This window comes from Arvicanthis niloticus, chromosome 19 (assembly GCF_011762505.2).
Source record: "Arvicanthis niloticus isolate mArvNil1 chromosome 19, mArvNil1.pat.X, whole genome shotgun sequence".
In the NCBI taxonomy this organism is placed as follows: Eukaryota; Metazoa; Chordata; class Mammalia; order Rodentia; family Muridae; genus Arvicanthis; species Arvicanthis niloticus.
The window spans coordinates 27,317,963-27,342,638 of NC_047676.1; the positions used below are offsets into that span (position 1 = coordinate 27,317,963).

Below are 24,676 nucleotides of genomic sequence, written 5' to 3' on the forward strand. Positions count from 1 at the left end.
TTTTTCTACTTAACACCAACCAGGTTCATATACATATTTACATTCTTTTCCTGAGGGCAATGGCTATGTAATAACAGTGAAGATGGGAGCTGTTATATGTGATTATTGGGAAAGGGATTTAAAATAGTTTATTTCCCTTCACTGGTAGCAAGCATCTCCTTGAAAAAAAAAACCTGCACATCCTTTTGTGCATCACCCATTTATAATTTCGCAGGTAACAAGTTTACAGATTTTTGCCTTCATCAACTAACTATGTTCTACACTCAAAATATGGATTACTCCTTATGGACAACAGCATTCATTCTGCCAGATAGCAAATGGTTAAGGTATGCACAGCACTTGATTTTTTTGACAGTGTTTCCCAAGTTAACCCTAAAACAACTTGTTGGCTCATTCATTCATTCATTCATTCATTAAATGTTTACTGAATTTCCATTAGCAAATGTTTAACACTTCTTTCTTTATCTTTTCAAGGTGTGCATTTATTAAAATGGTCTCAAGTCAGTTGTACAGGCAAGCCCTAGCTACCTCAACACCTCAGTCCACTCCCAGGTAGACCAAAGCCTTTGTACACCAAGTTAGGGGACAAAAAAGAGATCATGATGGCTGACTATTTAGAAATTAAAAACAAAACTAAAGAAATATTAAGGCAGAAGGCTTAAACAAAATTCTGTAGGATATTATTTACACAGAAGCAATGCTGTCACCTCCCAATGTGGACTCAGGGTGTGGACTTGGCCATCCTCTCCTCAGGAGTCGGGGTGACTTTTGGGAGGGTGAGGGACATCCTACAGTTATTTACCTCATTAAAATTTTTTGAATGCATACCAGGGAGGAGTGGAGGGTGGAGACAGTGGGGTTGGGATATAGTGTGTACAAGAAGAATCTGTTTTCAATTAAGAAAATAAACTAATGCTCTAATAATGCATCACCATTTAAGCCCCTCACCAAATGTCATGAATCCGTATTCCAGGTGCAGAAGTGGGACAATTACCAGTCTAGGGAACATATTCAACATGAAGGTTATTTGAAACACAGAGGCAGATTTAATTGGAAACAATTTAAAAATAGCCCTTTTCCCTCAGAAGTGAGATAGAATTAACTAACGGGTATGTAACTTTCTGAATGAACTAATCTCACGAATCATACAACTTACTATTATTTAAAGATGATGACTTTGTTTTATGTATTTTACAATTAAAAAATAACCACAGGACATGTTTACGAGGCTCCTAATCTCACACTCCCCCAAGTACGGACCATGGAACTACTCTCCTAATGCTGAAATAACTAGGGTGCTGGCTTGCTTCACCTTCTCTTTCCTGTTGGTCAATAACTTGTTTTTATTCTTGACTGTGAGTACCCAGCTGTAGAGGCAACATCTATATCAACTCCTTCTCCTCAAGGCTCTTGAAACATCATGGAAGAGAGGGCAGAAAGAATGTAACAACTTGGGGATGGGGTGGAGGGTTGGGAAACGCTGTCTTTTAGACATGACGTTGATTGTTGTACACATGAATTCATAGCCACTGTGGCTATCTGCAAGGGATCTGCACCAGATCAAATCAGTCAAAACTTTTAACATGGAGTGAGAGGGGCTCCTGAGGCCCGAGACCCCTAACTAAAAGGCTACTGGCAGTTGGTAGAAGTTAGAAGAGAAAACAAAATCACTTTTCTTTGAGGGGGAGGGAGCTGGTTACTTGCAGGTTGCCCAGACTCACTGCAAGACCCCATATGGGTAGCATTAGTTGGATACAGTGTATTATTAAACATAAACAAACAAAAAACAAAACAAACAAAAATGAAGACATGGAGTTGGGAGGGAGATGTGTGCATACTGTAAGGCCTCGGCCTGCTTTCTCTTGTTGCATGTTATTACTTAAATTAGGAAGACTTGAGTAATTTCAAATTTTATTAACTGCTTCATAAATTATTATCTAAGGAAAAAAAATTAACCTCATTTTCCTTATCCCATCTATTTTCCTAGGCGTTTATTTAGTGTCTGTGCTAAACCACAAAGCCATTGCAGCTGTATTTAATTGCCCTGATGTATAATGCTGATTGTGCAAAGAGACAGCTCTCAGATAGACTGCTTGGCTTTATGAATACTTTCCCCAAACATTGTGTAAATGACATTAACCTTCAACCAGTAAATACATACTTTCTATTGTCACTGTTATTATTATTATTATTATTATTATTATTATTATTATTATTATTATTATATTTTGGGGATACTTGATCCCAGGTTTTTTTATTCATATTAGGTAGCACCCTGTCATTAAGCCATACCCCAATCATCCTCATCTGACTTTTTATAATAATAATATCTCAAATTAATAATGAAGAAGATATAATAATGTTAAGAGCTGAGTTTCAGTCAAAGCATTTGGGTTGATTCCCATACATAGAATCAGAAGATCCTTTTAAAAGACCTTCATTTCCAGAGAGCATCCCAGTCTTCTAAGAGGAGAAAGAAGCAACCTTTGGAGCTGTTGATGTAGCTCAGTGGTAGAGCTTGCCTTCATGACCAGTTCTGGGTTTCACCTCCAGCACAACTCCACTTCCACCAAACAAGAAAAGAAACTTGAGTTGGCTGGTAGAGAGGGCAAGAGAGTTGCAGCGAGAGGGTAGAGGGAAGTATTCATAAAAGAGGCACACAGAACACGCACACTGGGCATAAGACACAAGGGTTAGCGTTGAGGGAAAATATGAGAATGTGAAGATCTTAAGGACTAATCTCTCTGTGAAAAGTCAACGCTGTTGGTATGAAATGCTCTCTTAAGGAAGATATTGTGAGCTCTTTCTCATCTGGAATCCACCCATAAGCCAGGAAAACCCAGATGGAGTTTGACTTTTGATAACTGTGTAACAGTAACAAATCCCCCACCCGTTTCCCCTTCCCTTACCGATGTAAGTCACATCCACATAGAGTGGGTCCGAGGCACTGCTTCCCATTTGGTTCGTGGCATTTACTGTGATGATGTATATTTTCCATATAGAAGTGTACTGCTTGCTAAAGAAACAGGAGTTGGGGCCACTGGTTTTGTAGTCTGGACATTCATAGGTGGTTTTCTCTCTGCAACGTGTAATGGATCAAGAATGAATAAGAAAATAGCAGTCTCATTTTTGTTCTTAATAGATTAATATTACTGAGTTATGAGGATAAGGCATTCAAAGAATAAGTATGAAAGCAGAAAAATGGGCTCCTGTGGCTCATATCAGTGGGGAGTGAGGGAAGTTGGAAGGAGAGGTGGAAAAATTAGTTTAGCACTCCAGTGCTCCGCTGTTCACTAAGCCTTTTCTGCAGGTGTTTCTATGCACTTTGTGATTTGTCCTCCTGAGTTACCAGTGACCAAGCCACATTCATACTAATTGTATCGCCATTGAGCAGCCTTGGGTAGCTGGGAAGCTTCATTGGTACATATACACGTTATGGGATCATCCATAATGCAGTAGTGGTGACACAAACATGCCGAGCTGCATTTTTAAAAAAGGGTTCGAGGGAGACAACTGATGTCAGTATATCTTAGATGGTGTCAAGTGAGCAACAGAGTTCGGTGTGTGTGAAAGGGGATATTTCAGCTCCCTGTGGCTCGTTAAGATGCTCATATTTTAACAGTCTCAACTCCAGTCAAACCACACAAGGGTTGGAGGTTGTTCCAGTTCTGGGTTCTTTAAGAATTTGTGCTATTCATCTTTGGATCCCAGATGGGTGGACAGCTTTGTGCACAAGCAGTCCTTAGAAAGGGCACAGCTGTGTCCATCAGCAATACATATTTTATTTTTGGGTCCAAGATACAGAGGTGCATTTTTTTTTTTTGCTAAACTAACATTTCTATAGCTCACTTAAGATTTCTATGAGGCGCTCATGGTGATTTTATCAAAATTATCATCTTGAGATGATCTTGTTTTGCCCTCATGGGCATTTATATATGCCTTCCAGTAGATCTTGATTTTTATTCTTTTGTTGTGCTTGGAATAGGGTTCTCCATGTAGTTCAGGCTGTCTTTGAACTTATGATCTTCCTGTCTCAGCCTCTAAAATGCCGAGATAATAGATCTGCACTCCCATGACTAGCTGAGATTGCATCTTATATACTAGCCATTTGCTTAAAAATAATTCTCGAGTTCTTTTCCTTAAAGGTTATTTATTTTCTTGGGCATGAAACCTAATGTACCCTGGCTGCCAAGGATCACAATACAGTTTATATAATTCAGTTATGTTACAAAAGTAGTATATTAACGAAGGAAAAAAAAATCTACAAATGGTATGTGGTTTGTGGATGAGCAGCTACACTGCTCAATGGTATGTGGTTTATGGATGATTAGCCAACACTTAGGAAATGGTGACTTGGTCTGCAATCTAAGCTTGTGACAGACAATTGGAAACTTGGTTAATATTATAATGCTACTGGTCAATGTAGATTCGAAGATTGTTCTGTTAAAAAAAAAAAAAAAAAAAAAAAAAAAAAAAAAAAAAAACCTTTACAGAACAAGATTCGTTTCCTGGTGGAATGAACCTTATTGGTGCAAATCCAAAAAGCATGCTGTTTCTAACTCAGGTGGACCTGGGAGAGTGGGAGCACTCTGCTTGGGTTTGATATTAAGGAAAGAGCTCTTTTACCCTTCTTTGCTGTAAGTTAGTGAATAATTGGTAGGAAGTCCTCCATCTGACCCAGGATTCCACCAGCAAGTGAATGTTTCCTTGTCAGGGGAACGGCATTTGTGGATCTCAGGTTTTCCAGGTGGTGACTGTCCTAAAACAAAACAACAAAACAAAACAAAACAAAACAGCAGCTAGACATTAGAATTACTATTGAAGTCAATTCAACTGCATGACTGAGCTCCTAGTAACAGAGGCAGATTATTGGCACCCTGGCCAGTGAAGAAGTCTTAGTGTATTGTTTGGGAAGGCCATGGCACCAGTAACCAACTATATTTCTCTGTGCTATTGCAATGCCCAATGTGACTTAGATGATGTTTGGTGGTAGTGAACATTTGTATTTTTGAGATGGAGTTATCAACAAATTTTGTAGAGACCAGTGACAAACATTTCAGTGAAGGGTGAGGCTGAGGGGAGAGAGATGGATGCACATGGAAACTCCGTAGCTCCTCTTCCTACAGAGTCTAGTAGGCTTTAGGGTTACCATATAAAACATCCTTTCTTCCCCAGTGACTAGCAGCCTATGCATACACTGCCTGTACCCTGCTTTCTTGCATGCTCTCTCTTTTCTGCCCAGGAATCTGTACTTCTCTGGCATTCTTGCAAAACCAACTCTTCCTCTGTCTTCATTTGCATCACTTATGGTCCCTTATCCCTGGGCTACTGCTTTCCCCCTCTCTCCCTTGTCTTCTCCCATCTTGCTTTCTTCTTTCCCTTGATTCTGTGAAGCCTTTGCCTAATGACCTTGTCTTCAAAAATATATTTCTATTAATTCTTTGAAACTTGTATACATGCATACAATATATTTTGAACACATTCACCCCCACTTCTCTCCCTAACTCTTCCCAGATCTACCTCTAGCCCCACTCTCTCTCTCTGTCTCTCTCTCTCTCTGTCTCTCTCTCTTACACACACACACACACACACACACGTACACACACACATACACATACACATGTACACACACATACAGAGTGTGATTTGTGCCCTCTATATATTTATGAATGTCAAGCTACCCACTGGAGTCTGGTTGACATACCAGGAACTATGCACTTAAGGACAATCAATTCTTAGTTCTTTGAAACTGCCAGCTGTCAATAGTGCTTCACTTAGATGTGGGGACTCAGGCGCCCCTCCCTTCTCTGTGATGGACTGTTAACTGGCTTGATCTTGTGCAGGTCACTGTGAAATTATGAGTATCATGGTGCAGCCACGTGTTCAAAGGACAATGTTTTGTTGTTTTAGTCTTCCTGGACCTCTGGCTCTCACAGTCTTTTTGTCCCTTCTCCCCAAATGGCCCCTGAGCCTTGTGTGTGAGTGGCATGCGCTGACTCACTTGTGTGTGAGTTCTACATGTGGCTGAGCAGGCTAATAGTCCAGTTTTACTATCTTGTAATTCTTCCTTTTGCTGTTCACTGAATCTCAGTCTTAGTCTCCTTTTGTATTTATGCCCTGATCCTTTTTTTTTTTTTTAATGAGGAGGTAACCCAAACCTTCTTGTAGTTCTGAAGATGTTTATGAAGCAATATAGTAAGAGGTAAGATAGAGGGTTGTTCCACCCTGTCTGGGGAGCTATCATCATTAGATGAGAGCTGTTTCCACTGTCAGGCTATATGTAAGAAGGTAGGCAGGAGGCGAGGTGGCCAAGGGGGTGAGATTTTTTAGTTGCTCAATCTCCAGAACTCTTGGCAAGCTGATTCCCAATTCTCATGCTTGGCTGTTATGTTGAACGGAACAGAATAACCTTGGGATTTTGTCATGATGCTGTTGGCTTGGGAAGCCAATTATAACTGATGGTATATCTTCTTATTTTCTATCCCCTCTTTTTGCCTTGGTGTTAGCAGCTCAGGGTTCTTCTATATCTTCTCCCACATTTATTTAATCTTTCATGCCGGCTCTCAGGATGGAACTTTAGTTGCCCACCCTTCCAGCAGAGCAGGTCAAGGCAATCATGGCAAGGGATCAAGAATTGAAAAAGGGGTCTGTACAAAATCTAGTATGCTGCACCAAATGGGGCCATGGAAAGAAGGCTGGCCAGGAGAGAGTCACAGTAGCTCAGAACTGCTGAAAAGAATCTGTGTGAGCCTTTTGTGGATCTACCAATATTTGGAGCATTTTTTCATCTTCCAGGGAAGATTTTGTCAAGATAGTGCTCTTGGGAGTCATTGCCAAAATACAAGGTTTCTTTTGCTTGTTTGTTTCTGTCATGGATGAGAAGAAGCATATGATGTAGAGAGAACTATTCATTAAAAAAATCTCTTTAATCCCAAGAGTCAGAGCCAAGTGGGTTTCTGAGTTTGAGGCCAGCCTGGTCTATAGAATGAGTTCCAGGATAGCTAGGGCTACACAGAAAAATACTGTCTTGAAAAATTAAGCAAACCAAAGAACCTTCAAGGGGAAAAAGTAAGGATGTGAGATGACAACTAGTCAAATGTTACTTTCATGTCCCTAGAGGAAGAAAAAAATTATGGACTATCTCAGTGTGACACAAGGGATATTATACAAATTCAAGAAATGCAGACACTTGCCTACACCAATTCCATATACACAGATAATGTATAACATTCATATAAACATATCCAGAGAGAAATACATTCAAAGGCATAATGATTGCAATATACATTGACACACACACACACACACACCAATATATAGATAAGTACCCAAAATACACAACAAACACAGAGGTTACTCACTGGTATCCACATACACACATACACACATATTCACACAGAAGCATTTACAATCCAGTACTATAAACAGTTGGTATGTACATTGGTACATTCAGAAGTACACATCCCCAGAGAGACATAGAAGTAGATGTGGAAACCTATGTAGGCAATCACACACCTTTTCTCTGAGTAGCAGACATACCGGAAGTGGCTGCACTTCTTCCCCACCTTGAAGTAGCAATCCTTTATGTTATTTCATGGTTTTCCAAGAGTGTCTTTCAAATACATTAATTCATCTGAACCATGTGAAACATCACTATTCTCCCTTGGAGAAATTAAAAGCATGGAGAAACACACAAGTGGTTCAAGAGTCACACAGCTGGTAACGGGAAGAATCTGGATGGCAACTCCATCTCCAGTGCCCCCTCAGTCCCCTCTCAAAATGGGGATGGAAGAGAAGGAGTACATGACAAGATTTTGCATTAATTTTAATGCAGAAATGTGGCAAATAATTTAGTAGCAGCACATGACACAGACGTTTTTCCTCTCTCACAGCTGCATTGCAACAGACCAAGACAGCCTCTCCACCCCCTGATAATCACTCCAGACAGGGAGAGCAAGAAGAGAGTCTCTTACCATTCAGGAGGCTGATGTTGAGAACAAGTAGCATGAAAGCAAGTGCAGATGGCATGGTTCTCTTCAGGCTGGCCCCTTCTTCTTGCTACAGGCAATATATCAGAGGCTCCCTGGAAGAGAAAACACCAAGTAACATTTGTTAAACGACAGCCGCTCAGGCACATGCGCCACTTTATTCTGAATGCTTGCAACTGGTTCTTGCTCCTTGCTTAATGTGAGTGACAAAACAGCGGGAAGAGAATGTAGGAAAATGTAACACGGGATGGCTTGGCTAAGAAGCCCTGATTCACACTTGCTGGCAAAGATTTCACCACAAGAGGTCGTCAGGCAACAACAGAGTAGAGAGTTCAGGGGAAGTCTGGTCAGGAAGCCAGTTCAGGCTGCTGGCTTTTTATTTTATTTTTAATTTTTTTTCTGCATTCACCAAAGTTGTTTTCTTTTCACACCGTTGTTTAGCTCTCTAATCGTACATCACCCATTTATATAATATAGATTGTGTTCCCCACAGGAGAACCATTCATGGAGGGCGCTGGCTCCAGTATCTGGAGCATAAAACAGGTCAATTTACTGATATTGCTAGACTTAGTGTGTGTGTGTGTGTGTGTGTGTGTGTGTGTGTGTGTGTGTGTGTGTAGGGGAGTGTCAGGCTGGAGGTTCTTGTCTAAGGTCAGGCTGAGAAGGTTCAGAAAGTCTCCAGGGATATGGCCAAGACTATGATGCAAACCTCATAATGAATTTTAGTGACCCTCTATGTGGCTTCTTCCTCCCTTCTGTAAAGCCCCATAACAAGAGACAATGAACTCCAGTAATAATTTAAACCTCTTGGGTTCAGGGTATTAAGTCAATTTTGAACCTGCAGGGCCTGAGAGTTTTGAGCAATTTATTAATATAATTGTTTTTACTCTTTGGAACAGTTTTCAAAGCCTCTCAAGTTCTGTTTTTTTTTTTTTTTTTTTAAAGATTTTAAAAGACTTAAAAAAAGACTCATTAGTCTTATTAGACTTCAGACACTGCCTAAAAAATACTAGATTTGATAAACTACATGTAAATTTCCAGAAACATATAATTTTCATTTCCTTTTAAATTTTATTTTTTAAATCAAGGGAAGAATACCTAGGAGGCAAAGTTATCTATCATAGGCCACTCAAAGAGCTGTTTGATGGGCCCCTACCCTCCTACTCCATAGGACCAGAATCCATCCATTCCTCTTGATCAGACACATACCACTCAATGGACAATTTTTTGAAGGTGATTAACACCTGCCACTACTACTTGTGGAATCACTCAAAAATAGACATTTTAATGACACCAGAAGCTTGGAGTACATGGGTACCAACAAGCGGTGCCCTTATATTGAAGATTCTGGTTGAGAACTGGATTCAAATCCAGTGATGGGTTCAGCAAAGTGCTGGAGGCCTTTTGCTTGTTTTGCCTGGATTCCTTGCAAATAACCATCTAGGTAGCACCTTCTCAATCTGACCCGCTTTTTTTTTTAACCTCTCGGGGCCATCCTCTTCAAACCAAGTGGTCAGCAGCTTCTGATGGGTTTTAAATAATGAACTCGTTATAACAGGAGCTGGCATGAGTTCTTCAATCACTTGGATTTCATTTTGTCCCTTTCGTGGCCTCAATAAGGAGATTCTGGTTTCCACCAGCCCAGTTTAACAGGTATAGAAACTGTGTGTTGGAGAGATTAAATAGGCTGTTACCCACATGCTGACCAGCATCTGAGAAATTATGATTTGAGTAATATCTGTGACAGATAGTGAAATTGTTCCCTTCTATAGGGTGAGCAATTGACCCATAAGGAGTAATACACCAAGATATGGGTAACCAGCAGCAGGAGAGCTAGGGTGGACAGAGGTTAGCCCACTTATAGCTCTACTTGTGCTTAAGGGTGTCCAATGCTGTTGATCTGTCCAACCTTCTTATTTGTGTATGACCTGGGAAAATTCTCCATCTTGAACACCCTTTAAACTCAGCTTGGCTTGGAACTGGGATTCTGCTCCCTGGATGAAGGTGTTCTAAAATATCCCTGCATTGAAACTTCCCTCTGCCAGACAGGGCTCTGCCTGTTTTGCAGATGAAATACTCAGATAGGAATCCAGGTAGGCAGAAGCAGGAGTGAATTTAGTTATTTGTTTGGATTTCCTCTTCTGCCGGCGTTGGATCAAAAAGCCTTCTAATTAAAGTTTCACCTTTTAAAACCCACTCTGTGCTCTCGTTAGATAATTTTCTTCGACATGTGCTGGAATCTGGTCATACCTACGCACTTTCTAATGCCCCAAGCTGCCTGTGCCAAAAAAAAAAAGCAAGAAGAGAGAAGACGTCTGTGGATGTCCGTGTATCTCTAGCAGTCTAAGGTAGTTATTCTTATCAAGGTAGGTAATTGGGTTAACAATTCTAATTGTGTGGACCTCTTGTATGTTGAGTATTTGCTAATATAAAAATCCATTAAGATAATCTTTAAATATTAAGAGTCTTATTTCTACCAGGTACCACCAGGATGGTGGTCATTGTCCGGGGTTGAGCCAAGCACTATGAGGGTGGCAGAGTCAGCCCAAGGGCCATGCTTAGAGCCATGGAGTCCACAGAGCTGACCGGAGGAGGAAGAAGCCACACCATCTCCTGGGTTCCTGGCCAGTGCTCCTGGCCAGCCAGGGTCGCCCCATTAGTGCAGGATGCTAGAGAGGGAACAAGGTGGCCAGGCCATGCTGCTGCTTCTTCTAACACCTCCCGCTACAGTTTTTCTGCTCCAACCTGCTTTTTCTGTGACTGTGGTCTCTCTATTTGAATCGGTCTCCTTAACCCTAGAACTTAGAACTGTACCCAATAAATTAGGCAGAACATCTAAGGAGAAATATATAATGCTAAAATAGATATAAATATATATTATATATAGCAAAATATATATAAAATATATATAAAAATATAAAATAGATATATTTTAGCTCTTACAAGCTTAGTCCTTGATGGACAAAAGCAATTTATGATTTACTTTAAAAGAGTCAATCTTAAGTGTTTTTGCAATAAGTTATCATCAAGTGAATACGTCCATGCTTCCATCTAAGTTGCAAAAGAACACAAAGAATAGTTCAGAAATCCAACTGGCGCCTCCTCCTGATCTCTCTCCATGCCCAGCAGTACTTCCCTGACTTCTAACACAAAATCAGTTTTGCCAGCTTTCTGTAATAACAAGCATTTTAGGAGTGTGTGTTTCTGGCTTCTGTCATTCTACATTGTTGTATGATGCATTCTGGTTGTTGTACGTAGTTTCACATAATTTATTTTTATTTTATTTATATTTTGCTGAATGAGGTACTATAATTTCTTCATTAATTCTACTGTTCGGTGTTTAAGTTATTTTTGGCTTTTGAAAAACTTTAAAAGTTGTTTGAGAATTTCGTATACGTGTATAATACATTTTGATCAAAGATGCCCCCTTGCCCTCCCCGCTAATTTGTCACCAACCCTTCCTAACACTATTCCTTCCAAACTTCATGTGCTTTTAAAAATCCTCACTAAGTCCACTTAGAGCTGCCTGTACATTTATGGTTGTAGCACAATGTGGCAGAGCACAGGGAACTTACCAGGAGCCATGTCCCTGAAGAAAACAGACTCTTCCTTCCCCAGAAGTCAAGACCCTCATCAAAAGGAAGCCCGGCACACATAAAGCTCACCAACATTGTTTTTTTACTATAAGCAGTTAGTGTGCTGCCAGCCATACATCCTTCCCACTAACCTAAATCCATTTCTAACATCTTTCTTGTCTCCCAAATGCAAGCAAGACTCCACATTATGCAACTAATTTTAAATAAATTCATCTATTAAGTGTTAGGCACTGTTAGGTGCTTCCTTTGGGCTCCTCTGCTCACTGGATTGCCTCAACTGCCCCCAGCACTAAATGGCCAGAGGCTGAAATAACTGGGTAACAATGTTACATATGCACTTTGATTCTCAGGAGTCTGACTTTTCTTTCCATTACAGAATGCTAGCATTTAATTTGGAAAACAAAAGACATAATCTTCCCAGGGTGGAGAGAAGAACAGAAGGGATTAGCTCTTTCACACCATGCTGAAGATTAAGATTGTTGTACACTGGATTTCAGAGCAATAACTCCAGCTAGGAATAAGCACTCTGCATTTGTTTTGTTAAAATGAATCTAGTGCAAAGATGCTTACGCCACAGTGTGGTAATTTATCCTCAATTAAACTTCCTAGGAGATCTGTATCCCTGTGTACCAACCCAAGTCAGCTGCCATTTGGACAACTGCTCAGTGGTTTAGCTAGATCGTCATGGTTGTGTGAAAGCTATTAGCAATAACTCTGGAGATACTTTAAAACATTCACTTCTGACCCCATATACCCCATTCTCTTCCTGTTTCACAAACCCAAGAGGTTCCTGAGAGGGAGCTGTGCTGTGAACATCCGCGTGCTGTTCATGCAGATAGCTGCATTCTGCAAGATGCAGTTAATTAGCAGAGACAGTGTGGTCCAAATGGCAGCTGGCTCAGGTTGGTCCTGCATAAGGGTAGTTTCATAGAAAGATCTATCTTAAAAGCTAGCTGTGGCAAATGACAATTCAGCGGCATAGTCACCTCTTCACTAGGGTTACTTTAACATGTAGATGCTTACCCACAGCTGGAGGCATCTCAGCCAACTCCCATAATACCAACTCTCACTCAACTTAGAGTTCCTGCCATGACTTTTTACTGGAGAGCTTTGTTTTTACTTAACATTTTTTTGGCTTAAAGGAAAGAATAGGAACTGGGTAAGTGTTAATTCTCCCTGGACAGGGCAGAGTTTGGACAGATGTTGGAAAATTCATGTTGGCCTGAGGTCCAGAGGAACCAGTCACCCATGAGATCATCCATCAATAAATAACAGTGCAGGAGCAACATGTTTTGGATAGAATGTTTTGCAGCTAGCTCACCAAGCCACTCCGCAGGCTCCAGTGGCCTTCAAGCCACGATTCATGCTACCAGTGTGAGAGAGTTCTCATTCTTACACTGTGTACCCTGAGATTCTGAAGATGGTTGGGAATGCCACATTCACAACTTCTGCATTTGTAGCTTCATCAACCCCAGACTAAGAGCATTTGGAAAGCTTTGGCTTTGTTACTGAATATGATCTTTTGTCATTCCCTAAATAGGATAGTATGATAACTGAATGTGCCATTTATATTATATTAGGTACTAGAAATAATCTGGGGATGATATAAAGTATATGAAAAGATGTGCATAGGTTATGTATACATATTATACAAGAGTGGGGTTGAGTCAGAACCCAACCTTATTTATAGATGATCCTTCCTCCTCCTTTTCTATCTCTTTCTCTTCTTTCTTCGCCTCTTCTTCTATCTCCCTATTCCTCTTCCCCTATCCTTCCCTTCTTCCTTTTCTCTCTCTCCTCTTCCTGGTGTGAGTTTTAAACCTAGGGCTTCACAGATGCTAAGAAAGTCTGCTATCCCTAGGCATAGCTTCACTCCGCTCCCCAACTATTTTTGAGATAGTCTTGCCAAATTGACTATGTTGGTCTTGAACTTACCCTGTGTCGAAGTCAAGCTTTGAACTTGTCATTCTTTATAAGACTTCCTCAGTATCTTTATCAATAAAGGTCACTAGGACCCTATCTCCCTCAATACTAATGGATGATGTAGACTAACTTATTTTGAATTGGGTCCACTGAGATGCATGAACAACAACAACAACCACCACAACAAAGTTCTTCAGATTATTAGAAGATATACCCAAGGTAGATAACCACCAATAGGCATGCTGCTTAACATAGGAGCCTCTATTACAAGATCCCACTGACAGAAATGGAAACTGAGGCTGAGAGAGGTTTCTGAATGATCACCATTACACAGAGAAGGCAGCATCACAGAAACACTGAATTTAGTCTTTATACTCTGACTTAACATCGAAGGCAAAATGCTCAACCTTTTATTGCACTGTAGGCTGCAGTATATAAAACACTCTCTCTCACATTATCATATTTTATTCTTACAACATACTTTTAAAGAATCAGAGCAGCAATTATTGTCATTTTTATTACCATGACCACCCTATCATTTTCATATCCAAGACGAGGACACTGATGTTCAAAAGGGTAACACATCAAAGACCTTATCTTATGAACCTCCCAGTTTCTCACAACCATGGTGATAAAATGTGAGAGCCTTGTGTTGGACACACTTGCATACCAGGCACTGCTTAGTTAATTTGATTAGCTCATATGGCAATTGTGATGTATAGGGACAACTATTATTCTCATCTCACAGATGAGGATGTTGTAGCCCAGACATGTTCTGTGAACTGCCTAAGATCACATAGCTAGTGGATAAAGAAGATATTAGTAGTTATTCTTCAGATCTCCTATCATTTATTGCATGCTTTCCACTTTAGGTATTTATAGAGGACCAATGATCCTACCTTTAAGGAGCCCCACCCTAGACATACAAAATGCATGAGAACAGGAAAACAGGTAAGATGACCTTGGTACCACAGACTCTGAATTCTCCAAGGTTGTCTTCCCTCTTTTTGATAAGGTCCCCATGTTCAAACCCACTTCCAATGGTGGCTCTAATGCTGGGTGTTATGGGAGGTCAATGGTAGTTTTTTTTAAATAGTAGTAGATATTATATTAGTAGACCCTCACTAGGTAATATCTCTGACACTCAAAATAATAGTGTTGATTTCTTTCAGCTATTGCTGTTGGAGTAGATTAATGATCCAATCACTATTTTTGGAAAGAACTTAGAAATGTAGATTGTTAGCTATGACTGCCACCCTTACGAAACATTTGGAGAAATAAGTTGTTGGAGAAGCTAGGTTAAAATGTTTTTACCACTGGCTCTGATGTAGAAAGTCTTAGGTAACAATATCTCTGGGCACTGTCTTTAGAGACTAGTTTATACACACTATCTCCTGATGTAAATGTTTCTGGATGTGGGGCCCAGGAAGGGGGTATTTCAATCATGTAATTCTGTGACTGTCATTGGAGCTGAATCTTGAGAGCTCCTGTTAGAGGTAAAAGGAAGGGAAGGAAGATGTGAAGGAAGCAGAGGGGCTGGCTTTCTGTGAGAAATGCCACATTTGAGACTTTGAGGAAGGTCAGGTGGTGGTGGGACAGGCTGATTAGATTATTGTCCCCAAATATTTTCTTATTCCCAGCCATGGGGAAACATCTATCATTATAAGACATACTGAGGTATTACTTTGGAAAGGAACACACTGCAATCCAATTACTTTAGACTCATCCATTTGAAAGGTGGTGGCGAATGGGTGATACTTTGGTTGCATCCATCCATTCATCCATCCATCCATCCATCCATCCAGAAACAGTTGCAGGATGTGGCTGAGGTTTTCTTTTCTAAGTTATAGAGTTATAGTAGTGTATCAGATAGTATATCCTCAGTTTGGGTCCCAAAACTAGAAGGCAAAAGGAGCTCTCCAGAGCCCAGAAGAGACTAGACAATCCCAGAAGCACCAGTCAGCCTGCTGCCTCTTGTAAAAAGAGCAAAAAAATAAACGTTGCCTCAAGTCATGGAAATCTCACTGCAGTTTGTTTCTATGGCAAGCTTTTACTACCAAGAGGCCACTTGGAGTAGGCAAGAGGCCACTTGGAGTAGGCCACTAGGAGGCAACATATGTTTTTCCAGATTGTTAAAAAGAGATTCTATTTTACAGTGGTGTGTGTATGTGTTGTCTAACTGAACACAAAAGAACCTTAGATTTCATTAAAAACATTTACACACATGTAAATTACTGCTGGTAACAAGCTTATCTAGTTCCTATTTCTGTATGTTTAATTTCTTGAAACAAGCTTGGAAGTAAATGGAAAATTTAAAACAAAAATAAGGAAGATTAATTATTGGTTTACAGCCTCTGGCTGCCTGCTTGAGAATTTTTGGAGTTTTTGAATCCAAAAAACTCTAAAATGCACTGAAAGAAAACCAAAGACTTGAGAAAATCTGGTCCAGTTTCATCTCTACGCATGAGGAGTTTGAGGGAGGTCCAGTTCTTCTCCCTCCTCACAGTGACTGTGTGGCCTTGAGTAACCCATGACTTCCTTAGAGCATCAATAGGAAAATGGCCAGGTGTCTGATGGGAACATCTTTAGAGCATTGAGGATGAGTTGTATCCATATCTGAGAAAGCTAGTTAAGTCCAACAAGAAACTCTCCCCCAAGAAGATGTCGAAATTATCTCTTCTTTCTAAGCCGTACTTTTTTTTTTTTTAAAACACGTCAGTCAGGATATTGTGAGTCCCTCACAGGAGAAGGAACAAAGATCCAGTACCCATCACAGTTTGGGTCTGATCTTCCTTTCTCTCTATAGCTCATGCCCTTCTCATTGCTCCTCCTGTGGTTGCATGGGGTCAGGTGATTGAGCTCTGACATCTGAGAATGAGAGAAATGCTACATTTGTTTTTAGTCTAGTCTTATCCTTTAATTTTTTTTTTGTATATACATTCTGCCCCTCCTCCATCCTCATCTGCACATTCCGTTCTCTCTCCTGGCCTGCAGGATTTTGTGGTCCCAAGAGATCATTCAACAGAAGGTTAGCTCTGGAATTCCACTCAGAACCTACTGAACTTTACAGGGTTGTGAAGTAATGATCTAGTTAGTAAGCTTTGTAGCTGGAGACTGAGTATTGAAAATGCTTGAGTTTACTTAGCCTGGCTAATCTATGGATAATTTAGAGACAGCTGGCTATTACTGCTTACTTTGGATGGTAACTATAGTATTCAATCAAGTAGTACATATGAGTAACTAAACCTTTGATGCCTGGTCTGCTGATTCAGTGCCACCTTGAACAATATTATCAAAGTCACTTCGTTCAGCTTCTATGCCACCTACCCTGTCACTTTGCACACATTCACAGGTACAGTAATACTCGATGAATGACTGGTTCCTTTTAATGTTTTTCTTTTCTTTTTTTAAACCTCCTATGTAATGCCAGGGATTGAACCTAGAGTGTCAGGAATTTAAGGTGAGCAGTCCATCACTAAGTTACAAACTCAGCTTGACTCACTTATAGAAAACAATAAAGAACATATTTTCACCCTTTTCTCTCAGTTTCAGATCCACAAGGGTGGGGAGGCAAGCGATAACATGTACCCTTGAACCAGGGAATTCTTTTTTTCTATCAAGATGCACTTCAAGTGACTGAGGCCCAGCTCTGAGGCCTTATGGATTCCTCCAAAACCAATTCATGTGCATTAATTTGAACTCAAGGAGAGAGGTACTAAAAAGTACAATGAGATTTGGCTGCAGGGCAGCTGGTTAATAGCAAAAATACATAAGAAAAATAGTTATTGGAAATTGAAGGAATGTGCAGGCTTTCAGCAACAAGCGAAACTTCAAGTGTTCATCTTCAAATGAAAAAATGTTTATTTTTCAATGAAAACACATCATGGATGGGGCAGCTAGGTATCTAACTATCTATGTATCTAACTATCTAAAGCATGTCTCCAGTAAAAAAAAAATATTTTAATGAATTGGATACAAATACAAAAATTATTTACTTCTTTGGCTTTTTAATTAGAACACTAATATCATTTGTGAACATATCAGTTATAGTGAGATGGCATGGTTCCAGGATGTTATACAGAGAATAAATACAAACTGAAGATGTTTTGCTTAAACCAAATACCTAGGACTTGAGGCTCCTCAATGCCTAGCTATTTTCTTGTTGGCCTTCTTTTCTTCTTCTCCTTACCTTTCCATCCTTCATTGTTTTTGCTCCCTAAATATTTTAATTTAATAGTTAATAGCTGTTTTTGCTACTAACTCTCTTCCACTGGACCTCAACAGCCTCGTTCTCATCCATTGCTGCACTTTTCTTGTAAAGTTGGAAAGCAAAAATGAAAATTAAAATTTAGAAAATTAAAGTGATTGAAATGCTGACAAGAAGTTGCAAGGGAGGACCAGTGGAATTTTCCACCTGTCTTAGAGATGAACGGCTTTCATTGCATCTACTTGATCCAAATGTTTAATTGGTTTGCTTTCTGCATCTCATTCATGTTCAAGATAGTTGAGCTGCTTAGCTGAGCTTTAAATAGTGGTATAAGATAAAATCAAGAAAACAGGTCCCCTGCCCAAGAGGAGCTGGCCAAGTTAAGCTAGATTTGTTTTTTAGGTTTGTTTTTAATTGTTTTTTTTGTTTGTTTTGTTTTGCTTTGTTTTTGAGAGAGAGGGGGAAGAGATATAGATAGATAGATAGATAGATAGATAGATAGATAGATAGATAGATAGAATGGGTAGGGAGGTTGAGAGAATATGGGAGAGGGAATGTGATTAAAATATATGAAAATTTTAAAGAGTAAATAGATACATGTCAAAAGAAACCGTCAGTTGGAAAAAACAGAGCATGCTTAATGTCTTAAAACTCAAGTGTGTCTCTCAGTTATAGAATGAATACTTCTCTGTATCTCTGTATTTCTCAAGTCCTCCATGACACTGCTGTTTATCAAGCAAATTGGGGCCCCAATTTTTATTTGACTAGTAGTTTTTTTAGGCGAATGAAGTAGAACAGGCCTATGCAAACATCTACACACTTTTCTACCATAACAATGACCAGGCAAATCCCAGCAAATCATTCTTACTCTTTGCTTTAAATGAATAAAATGACTGCTTGTTTACATAACATTTAACCAGTGCTGCACAACTCTCTGAAACTATGACAGGGATAATTGTTGGGGATGTCAATACTAAAAGGTTAGTATTTTTCAAAAATACTCTACTTGAGCATTTATCCATAAAGATTTCAATCCATAACCTGGCAGGTATCTATTAGTGTAGTCCAACACTTATCAGCTTAGGTTTTAGAAACAGAAACTGATTTTAATATTATCTTACCAATGTGATTTGGAAAATAAATTGGTCACTTTGACGATGTTCTTAGTTCTATCAATGGTCAATTTATTTGAAACACAAAGTATAACATCTTAAGATACTTTTCTTAGGTGTCCTTAAGTGGCAGGGCTCACACATACCTGGGTGTTTGGCAAAAACCTCTGAGTGCCCGTTATGGTCTAAAGGATGACATTATAAATCCCCACTTGTTCTTTGAAACTGTAAGCTCATGTGCCAAGCACATGGAAACCTGGGTGTCCAGCAAATTAACATGGGAAGCGAAGCAGGTCATGGTCACTTTGTACCCTGTACAGTTCAGGGGAAGGGTTTCCAGTTTCAGCACCACTGTTGTGAGGCCATGGTAGAGCTTAAACATGACTAGAATGAAGGATGAGTATTGAGTGTCACAGCTTCCAGTAGAAGGCCTTTGTTTTCACCCTTCACCCATCTGGGGACCACACCCAGCCTGTTGTCATTCCAAGCATTAAAAAGAGCAAGGATTTGTGGTTTGACAGGGCTGAGGGGTTCTTTGGCCACCACATGTCAGATACTTGGCAAAAATTCCTCTTTAAGGATTTGTCTTGCACCTCTAACAGTGGCTATATTTCCTCTACACCCCCCTTATTTTTCCTAACACATCCGTAGAATCTCTGCCTCCTACTATGGTTCCAAGCAGTTGTACAGTCAGCCCCTGCTTTCATATCCAATTCATCAAAAGCTCCACTGATTTCTAGAGCAACGGTAGCTGTTTCATAATATTGGTATCTTACTGATCCTATCATGTAGCCTGTGAAAATAAGTCCTTGCCCACAAAGATGTCTCTTTTTCTATCCAGGTATTTTTAGAAGCAGCAAAGATAGGTTCATGGTCACCCAATGGGAAGACCAGACACCTCCTCATCCTCTATTTCAACTCCCATTCAGTAGACAGTTTAAGTCACACAAAGCTATTGTACAAGGTAGTACTGATAATTAATTTGACTTACCTTTATGCAGTTCCATACCTTTACAGTCCTTCAGGCTAAACTAGAAGCTCATTGAATGAGTGTGTGTGTGTGTGTGTGTGTGTGTGTGTGTGTATGTGTGTCAGTCCTCAAATTTAAAAGAAAGCTCTATACATGGGTACTCAATAAATGGTTCTGAGGAAGTAAACTGTATTGAGTGTCTAGAGTGTCTCCTGAATGTTGAGTGGTAAGTTGGCTAGGATTTTGGGCTTTTAAAGGCTGTTAATATCACAATATTTGACCAAGAAACTGGTATCTTCTACTTGGGTCATTTAAAAATAGATAGCATGGCAATGCTTCTTTTAATAGAATTTTTAGTTTTCAAAATATTTTCATATAAAATATTTTATTTCATTTTTTCCAACCCTGGGGGTTTCAGAATGGTATCACTGTGTATATAAATGCATTTGGATTAGTATCTTGGGGTTTGAGTGTAAATTGGATTAAGTTTTCTCATAATATGTTAAAAGTCTCAAGAATATTGATACACATTAAATCAGAAAATACACTTCAGAACTTTTTCCTGAGTGAACCTAGATGCACAGAACATTTCTTGGATAAACAGAGTTCACCTCCCCAGTGTTATTTACAAAAACAAATTATTAGAAAACAATCTAAAACTCAGATCCTAAAGGACGGTTTAATGAGATCATAGCATAGACAACAGTGGAATATTATTTGATTAACATTTCAATGATTTCCAGAGGTAAAGTATAGGAATAATTAGACACAGGAAGTAGACATGCCTGATCATAATTCTCACACTTGCCCGTGCACGGGTGCACAGACAATGGATAGAAAACACATTTATGCCAACACAGCAATAGTGATTTCCTTTGGGAGAGAGGATTACTCTAAATTAGGTAATGATTACTTTTCTAATATAAACAAAATAAAACATTTCAGTTTCTACTGCAACTGAGGAGGCACATTTGAATAGCACCATTAATGCAACAAAAACAGCTCACTAACAAAAACCTCGCATTTAGTGGTGTAAACAGAGGCTACCATATAGGAATGGGTCTCCGTGTTTCTGGCAATATGTTCAGTAGTGGCTGAGAGCCAACCTCCATGTATCATTTCTGTAGCTAAACATGTGCCTGTCTCTCAAGCTAGAGTGAAGGATTTCAACAGCTCTCTTGCCCACTGGCTGCTCAGTTGTTTTTAAGACTTCCTCCCCCTTTCCCTAATTGCATTACTGTGTCTGAGTACATTTAAAACATCTGGAAGCAACCACCCAAAATTTGCCATTCAGCTTCTGACAAGTACGTGAATGGCAGTTTCACAGAAAATATCTTTTTCAGGGGCCCTGAGGAAGGGCCAGCCCATCTTATTCAGAGGAAACTTCAGCAGGGCTCTTGGTTTGTGATTCTGTGTGTAAATTTTCCTCTGGCTTGTCAGCTTCTGTCAGGACCTATAATACAAAGCACTAGAAGCTGGCACTCTGAAGGATAGTAATGGGAGGTTCACAGCCTGGGCCAGGAACACAGAAAGTCTGCACATCTCTCCCATCTCATAATGCTCCGAACCAGTCCCAAAGACAACCCTTCCTTCTGTGTTTCCCTTAGGAGCACATCCTGTCTCTACCTCCCTGAGTCACCCTTTATCACTTATGAACAAGATGTTCTTTCAGACTTACTTCTGCATTCAAACATCTGGGCTACTATCTATCAAGATAATTACTTGCTTTTCCCTTCTCCCTTTTCTATTTTGTTCATCTTCCTTCAGAAGCAATCATCTTAGCAGAAAAGGTACCAACCCAGTCAGAGAGGTAACAGCCAGACCCAAGGCTAGTTCAGGGAGTAGAGTGAAAAATACTTCCATTATAGACTCATTGGGTGGGAATAGAGAGAAGTGAAGAGAAGAGATAAAGATCCACCTGTGAGTGTAGCGGGGTAGGTTAAAAAACAGGTAGATTGACCCACGTTAGTGGTTGTAATGTCTAGGTATCCATCCATCCACCCATCTATCCATCCATCCATCCATCCATCCATCTTTTCATCTAGCTATGTATACTTAGATGTAAGAACAGGACTTAAAATAAATCTTGTGCAGAAAGAATTCCTTTAGTATATACATACAGTCTTTCAAAGAAAGAGGATCCAGTAAAACACATAAATGACAGGTGTAAGAAAAATGCTCTGTAAGTGCCATGACTGTTGTCATGAATGATCTGACCTGGTCCAGGAGGTGAGGATGCTTCCCTGTGGAGGGTACCTCTCAGCTGAGAACAAACTTCTTTGTCTTGTCTTTGACACAGCCCTATGCACCCAATGAGTCTGGCAGGTACTTCAGGTTTCTTCTCCAACACCCACTTCTCCCTTTGTTTTTATGCAGAGTCCAGTCAGGCATCAGGTGTCCAGCCCCAGGGGATGAGGAAGTAGCAGGCTATACTAATCAGGGCCATTGTAATAATTTTTTGTCCATAGACTGCATTAAGAATTGCCATCCCACTAAATTCTAACGATGGAGGCAAAGCAGAAAATTTCCTCTCTGCTGAAAAAAGAGGGGAGAGGAACCCCCTCCCTTTCCCTTATCCTGACTCTGGTTCCTTGAAGTTATCATGACCTGCTAAATCAAACCTAAAACTGATTTTCTCAGAACTTCTTAGGAAAGAACTACATACCCAGTGTTTAATCCACCTTTAGCCAGGCATGCTATGGCTTGCAGCTCAAAGTATCCTCTCTAAGGTCATGCCACAAAATGATGCAGAAGAAGCTTAGAGTCTGGACTTATTCAGCTCTGGGAGAAAGTGGAGTCTCTAGAGCATGGTCTATTTGCTTTGGGCAGATAGCAAAACTTGACATAGCTAGCTCAGTAGTCTTAACTGTTCCATGTCATGGTTTAGATGCAGAGAAATGTTGTTGCCGACTGAAAAATGCTGGGGTTCTGTTGTAACAGAAGGAAAGGGGTGCATTGCTAGGTGTGGAGAACCACAGAAGCCTTAGGTGAGAGTGTCAAGAATAGATGAAATTCTGAGCGAATTTATATTTTTTGACATGGGTGCATCCATGTTCCTCAGACTCATGGGAAAGGCAAAGCCCACACCCCTAGTTTGAGCCTTAGAGGGATGGTAAAGCTTTCCTCCTGTCAAAATGCAATTGATGAAAGAAAGTATGTACAAGTAGTCCAATTGATCAGTGTGCGTAAAAACTAGCAACATAACTTCTCCTGGAAGTTTATGCCTTGAGATTGTTTACTAATAAGATTTCCTACTGAGACTAGATGCATTCTCCGTCTATATTCTGCACAGTAAACATGCTGAGGTTCCAGGTTGCTGCATAGTTGGTGCTGGTCTTTCAGAGTGTGCATAGCTTGGCTACCTTAGCTTTTCTGTATGTGTATCTGCCCTTTATTCATTGTCTCTTTGCTCTTAGTCAAGTTTCCAGGCCAAACAATGCTGGATGTGGCAGCTAGAGACATTGACCTATTGGGAAACATTTAAAGTGATCATTTTATTTTATGTTGCCATCGTCAATATTATTTTACCTAAATAGCTTTAGATTTAATTTCTTATCCAATTTTTTTAGTCAGCGGTGGATTTAGTCTCAGAGTTTATCAGACATAAAGGCCGTAGTTACTCTGCATATCTTTGCATGCTAAAGGGAAATATAGAATCCAGTTTTCCATGTAGCCAAGTATGCAAATGACTACATGTGCACTCAGCTTCTCTACTACAATCAAAACTAGTCTCCCTGAAGTTCCAAATCCATAGCCCTCCAAGATGGACAAGAAAGTCCATCTCATAAGCAAATATTTAAGCATAAGCTGAGGTATCAATCCTCATAAGCAACATTCCAGGTCTTTCTGTTCTGTCTTCTGTTGAAGAGTGAACCCATAGTATCACACATACTAATCAAGAAAGCCATCAGTGAACTACATTTCTACATGCCAAGATTAGCATACAGATTTTGAATGACACCATGTTTCAGTCAAAGTAGAAGCCCAAGTGGCAAGAATTGGGGGATGGTGGCAGAAAAATGGGATGTGTACAAATATAACGGGTAAAGACCTTTAGATGCACATCAAAAGACGCTTAGTGAATGGCAAATCCTCCTCAGTGCTCTTGGATGCTTCTAAGTGTCTTTGTATCTCACAAATCTGTCAAGATCCAAAGTCACAAGTGTATGTACAGGAGGTGCAAAGAATTGGAATGGGCAGAGCATAAAGGATACCAGAGTTCTTGTGAAAGGATGGATGGTGCCAGGTAGGGCAGTGCTTTGCTTTGCCATGCTCTGAAGTGATTACAACCAGTGGAACATAATTGAAAAGCTGGAGACCAGAAAGCAGCTTACAGAGCTCACAATAGACTGTGGTATTTTTGTCAGGGCGTTAGACAGGAGTTGAAGTTCTGGTCTTAATTTGAATCCTAACTGGGATTTTCAGGAACTGTTCTTTCTCTTGCATTCCTTTATGAACATTGGTTCCTGGATGTTCTTCTTATATTGAAACTGGGCTGTGTTGCTGTGTGTCTTGGCTTGTCTTAACTGCCTTCCAATTTCTGCCTGTATTTTCACAGATATTTACTGGCATCCGGATAATCTTTGCATACCACATCCAGGCTGGGTAAAGGGTGGAGGACATGGGACTAGGATGGACACTAGGGAAGAAGGTCATGAAAGGCCCCAAGGGTACCTAGAGATGAGCAAGCAGAATGCATACCTATGCATGTGTACTGGGATGTGATATTGGGGCCCCAAATCTCCTGTTCCAACCACAGGAACATCTGTTACCAACACTTCACCTGCTATGTACTGTTTGAAGTGGAAAAGATGAATTTTAGTTAAGGATCTATGCCTTTATGTTTAAAAGATTTGAAAAGTTAGTCAGAGGTAATTTTT

At 40.0% G+C, this 24,676-nt stretch overlaps 1 protein-coding gene across 6 annotated transcripts in view; it reads right to left on the reverse strand.

The window, feature by feature from the left end:
- Prlr (prolactin receptor) overlaps positions 1–24,676 on the reverse strand; it is a 175,652-nt gene that overhangs the window by 23,756 nt on the left and 127,220 nt on the right. For all 6 annotated transcript variants that reach the window (XM_076916436.1, XM_076916435.1, XM_034523539.2 and 3 more), the window contains exons 3-5: positions 7,974–8,083; positions 4,627–4,759; positions 2,910–3,079 (exon numbers count right to left, since the gene is read on the reverse strand). In XM_076916436.1, coding sequence (XP_076772551.1) covers positions 2,910–3,079; positions 4,627–4,759; positions 7,974–8,028 — 358 coding nt within the window. In that variant the 5' untranslated portion in view covers positions 8,029–8,083. The remainder of the gene's footprint in view (positions 1–2,909; positions 3,080–4,626; positions 4,760–7,973; positions 8,084–24,676) is intronic.